Consider the following 8,492-nt stretch of genomic DNA (forward strand, 5'->3'; position numbering starts at 1 on the left):
ATAAAACTATTTTTTAAGTTTATTTTTTAATAAAAAAGGCGTCCGCACCAGGAGAATAAGGGAATCGTGTAACTTACGCACTATGATGTCGAATGGTTTAGTACATTATAAGGTTAGTGGTTAACGCGAATTGTACTGAGAGCATGCCAGCGTGGAGATCCCACGTGGCAAAATATTGCTATAGCCACGCTTCCAATCAAAATTTTGATATGAGCACCCCCCATTCTCACTAGAGCCGCTCTCTCTGTGTCCCTATCTCTATCTTGGCCTTTATAAATACCCTCGTTCCGTCCTCTTCTCCCCCTCACACAAACCCGCCTCCTCTCTCCATATCAAATCACAGTTTATTCGCTTCTCTCCTTTTCTTGCTGTTCCTCAAATAAGGTCTGCTTCTTCAAGGGTTGTTCTTGATTGAGACGATCGATAAAAGATTTTTCTGGAAGAGAAGTAAATTTCTGAACCTAGGGTTTGATTGTTCTTCCATGATTTGATGTATTCCTTTGTTATCGTTATGAGATTTCTTCTCGGTGTTGTTCGCATCGGATTCTTTCTGTTTTGTTGATTTATGGCGTTTTCATGTTTGCATGCGTTTCCTCGGGATGAGATTCTTGTTACGGATGCTAATAGAGAAAATTCTGGTCTAATATTGGAATTTGGGGGGTTTAATCAAATGGAATCCGTTTAATGTGATTTTTGAATATTGTTGATGGAAATCTATTCGAATCCTGACATTTTTTTGTTCTTCTCCTTGTTTTGTTTTTGTTATTACAGAAGCGTGAATGTTGTAACAATGGAGACCAAAGGCGGGAAAAAGAAGTCATCCAGTAGTCGTAATTCCTTTCAGTACGAAATCCCTCTCGGCTACATCATTGAAGACGTTCGTCCAAACGGTGGCATCGAGAAATTCCGTTCTGCTGCTTACTCCAACGTATGTTCATTCACCATCCCCTCCATTGATAATTCTCCTCTGTTTTTGTTTAACTTATATCGGTTTCTTCTCGCTGTATATTTAAATTTCTTGTTGGTTATATTTTCTGTTTTGCAGTGCGTGAGGAAGCCATCCTGATACGACTTTATACATGTCTTCTTCAGCGATAGAGTAGGAACTTTCTTTTCTTTCAGTCTTCTTTTCATTACAGTTTCTTCTTCAATAATCGAACAACAGTAGACAATCGTTGAACAATCTCCCATTCTGTTACTACCGATTCTCACTCATAGAACAATCTCTGAAAACATTTTCGCCGGTATTTCGAGTCAACTCACCACCATGGACTCATTGTCAAAAAACTTGCCTCCTCCTTCGCCAATTGGATTCGAGGGCTTCGAAAAACGCCTCGAAATCACCTTCTCTGATCCATCCATTTTCTCTGATCCTGGCGGACACGGGCTACGCGCCCTGACTCGGTCTCAGCTCGACTCAATCATCGAGCCCGCTTGCTGCACTATCGTCTCTCAGCTTTCCAACAATGAGTTCGACTCGTACGTCCTCTCTGAGTCAAGCCTCTTCGTGTACCCATTGAAGATTATACTCAAAACCTGTGGGACAACCAAGCTGCTCTTATCCATCCCTCGAATCCTTGAACTCGCTGACTCACTCTCGCTCACTGTGGCGTCTGTGAAGTACTCTCGAGGCAGCTTTATTTTCCCAAATTACCAGCCTGCACCGCACCGCAGCTTCGCTGAGGAAGTGGCCGTACTAAATGAATTCTTCGGCGACTTGATGTCGGAGGCTTACGTCATGGGCGATGCTTCGGATCCTCATCGCAACTGGCACGTGTACTGGGCAGTGGCCAGATCACCGTCGTTGAAAAATCAGACGGGCGTGGTTACTCTTGAGATTTGCATGACGGGGTTGGAGCGGGAAAAAGCGGCGGTGTTTTACAAAAAATCGGAAGACTACTCGGCACGTGACATGACCCAGCTGTCCGGGATATCTGCTATAATCCCGGGTCACGTGATATGCGACTTTGATTTTGACCCTTGTGGATACTCCATGAATGGAATCGACGGTGCAGCGTATTCTACGGTGCACGTGACCCCAGAGGATGGTTTCAGCTACGCGAGCTACGAGGCTATGGGTCTGGACCCAGGTTCGGTGAGGCTACAGCCGCTGATCAAGAGGGTGCTCAACTGTTTCTCTCCGACCGAATTTTCTGTCGCGCTCACGTGCAGTGGTATGAGTGGGGCCAAGTGGCGGGTGAAGAAGGGTGCTGACGTGGGAGGGTACTCGTGTGGGAACACGGTGAGCCAGAAATTGCCAGGTGGCGGGTGCGTGGTGTACTGGACTTACAAGGCAAGTGGGACAGGGTGTACAATGCGCGCGCCGGCTAGAGTGACGAAGCCGTGTTGCAAGGAGGTTGCGGAGGAGGAGGAGACGGGTAGCGGCGCGGTGGTTTATTCGCCCTGCGTTTTCTCCGCTTAAGAAGTGTTGGTGTTGTCGTTTTGTGTCTGTGAGTCACAGCCAGTATCTTTATCTGGCTGTTTTGTCGTATTAATAAACAATACTTTTTTAAATTTGTATTTTGGGTTTGGTTTATTACGGGGTTACGGAACAGTGGGGATTTTGTCGTATTGGCCCGATCTCCGTTGGGGTGTAGCTCATAAATAAACACCATATTTGCTTTAATTAAAATAGTATTTGTATTGTTATTTTATTTGATTTGAGTTTGGGAGAGTTGAAAGAAGTGCGGGCGGAATATATTCGATAATGGATGAGAGTTTTCTGGGTCCGTGTACGATAACCATCTGGAGTGACAATCTATTTGATTGTGACTTGTTTGATGGACCCCACTTAAGTACACACTACTGCCCCGTGCCCTTTCACTAAAATTATTAAATTCTCCATTTTGATACATATACATACATATATCATGCTCTCTTTAAAAATAAAAAAAAATAAATTCCATGTACCGAATGTACATAAAAATGAAGATTTGAATTTTTTATTATTTTTGTGAAATAGTAGTATTTATGAATTGAAATATTGATAACTTGTTTAAGCTTGAATTTAATCAATGCTCTACTAAATTTGAGAAGTTAAAAAAGGGTTCCCATCAATATCTTCAAAGTGTCTAATGACTCTACGAAATAGTGTTTTCTGAGTTCGAATGTGCATGAAAAAAAAGTTTAACTAAGTTTTAAGTCTCGTTAGGGTAGATTAAAGACCACTACTACTCTCAATATATTTATGGTGTAACGATATATTAATTGAAATTTAAATTCGTAATTTTTAAATAAAACTAAAAAAATTATGTTAAAGATCTTACTTTTCCTCAACTTGATATTTTTCAACTTCATTTTAAAAACACTTCCTTGCCGTTCTCTGAAGCGTAGCAAGTGATTGAAATAGAATGGCGAGAGGAGGGGAAATTTTGGGCTAGTCCACAAGGTTTCGTCAAGAATGATCTGGGTCCGTCAAGATTATGCGAAAATGTTCTTAATGGGCCTTGACGGACGGTCTAGATTAGCTGACACCCACTACCTAATAGCACTTCTCCCTCAAATCATAATTAAACGAAGAAACTTAATAATAATAATAATAAAAGTATTTTCTATGTGGAAATGACTAAAATCTTATATATACTTTTTACTTTTGTTTTATATTGACCCTTCATGTTACTTTTGTTAGTAGGTTCTTTGCATTTCAATCTAATTGGAGTTTCATAAATTGTAGTAAGTTGCTCTACATACATAAAAAAATAACTCAATAGCTCACATTATTCAAGAGTATATGTATAGGACATTTGATTAGGTGACTCGTTAATTTATTCCAATCGATTATAAATTGGGTATGTAAAAATTTATAATTAGTGAGTCATTACATACATAAAAAAAATAACTCAATAGCTCACATTATTCAAGAGTATATGTATAGGACATTCGGTTAGGTGACCCGTTAATTTATTCCAATCGATTATAAATAGGGTATGTAAAAATTTATAATTAGTGAGTCATTAGATACATAAAAAAAAATAACTCAATGGCTCAAATTATTCAAGAGTATATATATATATATATAGGACATTCGGTTAGGTGACTTGTTAATTTATTCCAATCGATTATAAATAGGGTATGTAAAAATTTATAATTAGTGAGTCATTAGATACATAAAAAAAATAACTCAATAGCTCACATTATTCAAGAGTATATATATATATATAGGACATTAGGGTAGATAATTCGTTAATTTATTCCAATCGATTATAAATAGGGTATGTAAAAATTTATAATTAGTGAGTCATTAGATACATAAAAAAAATAACTCAATGGCTCACATTATTCAAGAGTATATATATATATGTATAGGACATTAGGGTAGATAATTCGTTAATTTATCGTGAATAAAATATGTAAAAACTTATAATTAAGAGGGTACGAAATAAGTGAGTAAAAAATTATAAAACCAAAAAAAAAAAAGGTACGTAAAGTAAAAGTATATAAATTTAATAGTACACCCATCTCACATTTGCTCCATTTCGTGTTGCTATATATATATATATATATATAATTAATTAACTAAAATTAATTAAGAGTAAACCGAACTTTTAGAACCATTAGCACTAATCACACACTAATTATCTTAAAGCAATTATAATCTTCTTTCTTGCTATTTAAAGAAAACCTACTAAATTAATATTTTGTCATATTGTTGTTGGTTGATTTTAGTCACAATTATTCTTGGTCTTAAGCACTCCAAAATTTGATGTCTCTTTAATTCACAGGTTCACAGTAAGATTTTCATTTTTAGGTTTGAAATTTTGTGTCTTTGTCATCTTTCTTTATTGTCTTTTATACCAAATATTATATGGTTCACATTTTGATTTTCAATCTACTGATTCACTTGGTTAGATATTTTAACACTTTTATGAAAGTACTATAAAATAAAATACACATATTGATAATAATTTAATCACATTTTATTTATTTTCTGTCAATTTTATTTTCTAAAAAAGGTTAAAAATGTATTGAAAATAATATAAATTTGGTTAATTATATAACATTTAATTACAGTTAGATTTTATTGAGTAGTAGCAGGTAGCAGTGGCTTTTAAAAGCCGAAGCCCCTGAAATTTAATGCCACTAAATAAATGTTTAAAAGAAAATTTAACACTTAATTTTCTTTTAATAGAAGATTGTTAATTTGAGTTAAATTATATTTTATAATACATATATTTATTTAAAATTTATTTATGTATTTATTTATTTATTATAATTAATGTATCTATTTCTCTAAAATTAAGAAATATACAAATTATTTATTTATAAAAAATTATGAAATTATATCTATATAAATATATGGTGAGGTGAAGACGTTATGTTATATAGTTCTTATTTGGGCTATCCAACAAAGGTGAGACACAGAATTGGGAAGTTGCAGGAGCAAACAATTTATGGGATTTTGATTGAAATTGACATTTTACCTACTCGAATTGCATTGCATGCCTGCCTGCACCTTTGTCCTCCTAATTCATCACCTTGTAAATATATATATACATATATATATATATATACATATATATACATATACCAAGCTAAATTGTTGAATTTCTAATGAAGTCCAATTTCCAGGAAATTACAGGAAAATTCTCAAGGACCCACCATTGAATAACAAGCTGAAAACTAGTGATCCCACATCGACTATCACGTGCATCCCACAGCAAACCCAACATCACACACAAACTCTGATTAATATATATGTACATAGACATACATATACATATATATATATATATGTTAGAGTAATCTACAATATAGTAGTATAGGACAATGGCATAGTGATTCTTCGTCACTCACACCTCAACTTTCTTGTCTTTGCCCTTGTCTTTGCCTTCTCATTTCATCTGTGCTTTTTTAGTAATACATACAAAACCTTATAGATAAAATGGTTTATATGTATATATATATATATACATACATAAACACTATACTCCGGGCATTGTATATATAGGACAGAGAGAGGGCCCTATATGATCAGCAGTTTCAGTTTTTATTGCATGAAATCTGAATCCTAATAGTTCCATTGTCACTTCACTTCCATAACCCAATAACACCATAATATATCATTAGTACCTCCATTCCTATATATATATATATATACATACATACATATAATTATATATATATATAACCCAGAAAATCCAGAAGCAAATCCAGAAAAAATAGGACAGTAATTAATATACTGAAGTAGCTACCTTAGCTAGAGTGAAATTTTCACAGAAAAGGAAATTCACATGAGGAAGAAGCTGATGCTATTACGGTGTATATATATATATATGTATGTATTGTAGGTTATACAATGGGTGACATAACATAAGCTAGGGGATTTGAGATTTGAAGATTACAGCACCATGAAAAGGATTCAAAGATACCACATTTCCCAAGAAGATATACAGTAAATTAATTAATTAAAAAAAGAGATATTCAAAATACTGACAGTGATGTTGAATTGATAATAGAATAGTGCTGATGAGCTTCAGCATTGAAGTCTCTGCATCTTTAAGGGGTCCCCCTTCAAAAATTTTAAATCTTCACTCACCAAACTTCCATAGCTCAGTTTCCTCTTTCTTTTCTTCTGTAAATTTTCTCGGAAAAATGGAGATTTCCCTTTTAAGAAATTAACAGCAAGAAGGTAACTAATATAACACCAAGAAGAAAAGTTAGTACTGTCAAACCAAACCACAATCAAGATGAGAAAGAGGAAGAGGCGATTGAGTTTGCTGATAATAAAATTTTCATACCCATTTGCTTTATCAACATTATCAGCCGAAAAGAAAACGAAGAAAATAAGAAAAATCTAAGAGGGAAAAAAAGAAAGTAAAAAATCTATTCAGTACAATAAGAGATTGAGCCGTCCCGCCAATATCACTGCCGCCGCCGCCACCACCGCCGCCGTGATCGCCATCAACACCATAACAAGAAGCTAAAGGAGAAGAGAAATATCCGGAGAGGTTGATGATGAGAGAATTTGAGTACTTGATTATCAAAATCTCCACCATATCTTCCGTAACCAGTGAGTTTCTCCAATACGCCAAGAGAACCCATTTGACCCACAATGAGAAACCCAAACCCAAACAAGCCTTTAATTCTCCACCAAGTATCTATACTCTCCAGGTTTGATTTCTTCATAAGACCCTGTAATCATCACCACAGAAACAAGAAACCCAGATAAGAAAAACCAATCTTAAAACAATTATCACCATTAAAAAGCTCAGAAAATTCTCATTGCAGAAACAAAAAAGAGAGATCAGAAAGAGAGAGATAGAATATATGGGTTTTCCTCTGTACTTTTTCTTACTCCTCAAACTTGTTCTTTACTCCTGAAAAAACCCGAGTCGACGACGACGACGACGTGTGATTGCTGGGAGAAAATGAGAAGGTTTAGAAGGATAGATTACTAGACAGTGAATTGTGTGGGTAAAGACAAGGAAGCCAAGGAGATGGAAAGGGAGAGAAAGTAAAGAGAATAAAAGAAGGGAAGGACATGGAGAAGAAAGTAGGAGTTGCAGGGTTTAGACATTATTTGGCTGTCGATTAATTCTTTTCCTTCTTCTCCCGTGTATTTCTTCTGTATCTTTTTGGGTTTTGCTTCTCCTACCTTGCAAACCAGAAGCTCAGATTAGCTAGATTTGCGCAAGCAATCTTTGTCATATTTTACTTTCCTTGTTTGCCCTTGCCCATTTCCTAAAATTCCACCACCATATATAATATATTATATATATGTACGTAAATGTAATAATAATAATGGGTTAATTAATATTTTGTTAAAGTTGAATTAATAAATAAATAAAAAGTTACGAGACCTGACTGGACTGAAAAAACAGGGACAGGGTGCAGGCAGCAAAGTCGAGGCTAAATTTATCGAGACGACCACCACCAAACCCTATACACACTCCTTGAGTCTTGACCTAACATTCGTCTGTGCTCTTCGAGATGCACTTCCCCAGTTAGAACCCTTCAAACTCCATGCACATACAATATAATATACATATATATACACACATATATACACATATCCTTATCTTTTTAACCACCACCATCATAATTTAGTACAAAACAACAGGTTTTAGAATCAATAGGTAAAACTTGACCATTTATAGTTTGTAGTATACATTATATTTGGTCAGATTGAAAGGAGATCGGACTTAGAACACACTGACATTGATTTCAACTAAGGTGTTTCAAAGTTATTTACGTAATATTATAATTAATATTAATAAATGTACGTAAAATTTAATTTAAATCATTATTTACTGCTATATATTTTGGTTATTAATGAATAATAATTGCATATAATGAGTAGTGATTCAATTCTACTAAATAAATTATAGTTATTTAGTAAATATAATTAACTAATAAAAAAGGATTTTACTACGGTAATTTAAACTATTACTATAAAAATTGTAACGTAAATAAAATTTCACAAATGGGGTTTGACCGTTTGGTCAAATGCTGGTGTTTAAGTGGACCCGGTTAGTGGGGCCCATTTAAAAAAA

The 8,492-nt window shown here is 34.8% G+C and overlaps 1 protein-coding gene and 1 long non-coding RNA gene across 2 annotated transcripts; one reads left to right on the forward strand and one right to left on the reverse strand.

Annotated features, from left to right (window-relative positions):
* Nucleotides 1-286: 286 nt before the first annotated feature.
* On the forward strand, nucleotides 287-2,654 carry LOC110817772 (S-adenosylmethionine decarboxylase proenzyme-like). The gene is made up of 4 exons (XM_088207580.1): nucleotides 287-447; nucleotides 772-928; nucleotides 1,046-1,064; nucleotides 1,287-2,654. Exons 2-4 carry the CDS (start codon nucleotides 791-793, stop codon nucleotides 2,420-2,422), a joined length of 1,293 nt encoding a protein of 430 aa, XP_088063706.1. The 5' UTR covers nucleotides 287-447; nucleotides 772-790; the 3' UTR covers nucleotides 2,423-2,654.
* Nucleotides 2,655-6,152: 3,498 nt separating this feature from the next.
* LOC148253120 (uncharacterized) lies at nucleotides 6,153-7,686 on the reverse strand. Its single transcript, XR_015813318.1, has 2 exons — nucleotides 7,285-7,686; nucleotides 6,153-7,131 (listed from the first exon to the last, which is right to left on the reverse strand). It is a non-coding gene; the product is annotated as an uncharacterized LOC148253120 (long non-coding RNA).
* Nucleotides 7,687-8,492: the final 806 nt, after the last annotated feature.

The sequence above is a fragment of the Carica papaya genome, chromosome 7 (genome assembly GCF_054855325.1).
Source record: "Carica papaya isolate Zhongbai chromosome 7, ASM5485532v1, whole genome shotgun sequence".
Lineage (NCBI taxonomy): Eukaryota > Viridiplantae > Streptophyta > Magnoliopsida > Brassicales > Caricaceae > Carica > Carica papaya.

Excerpts from the sequence above, each read along its gene's own strand:
- LOC110817772 (XM_088207580.1), top strand. The coding sequence starts at position 791 with ATGGAGACCAAAGGCGGGAAAAAGAAGTCATCCAGTAGTCGTAATTCC.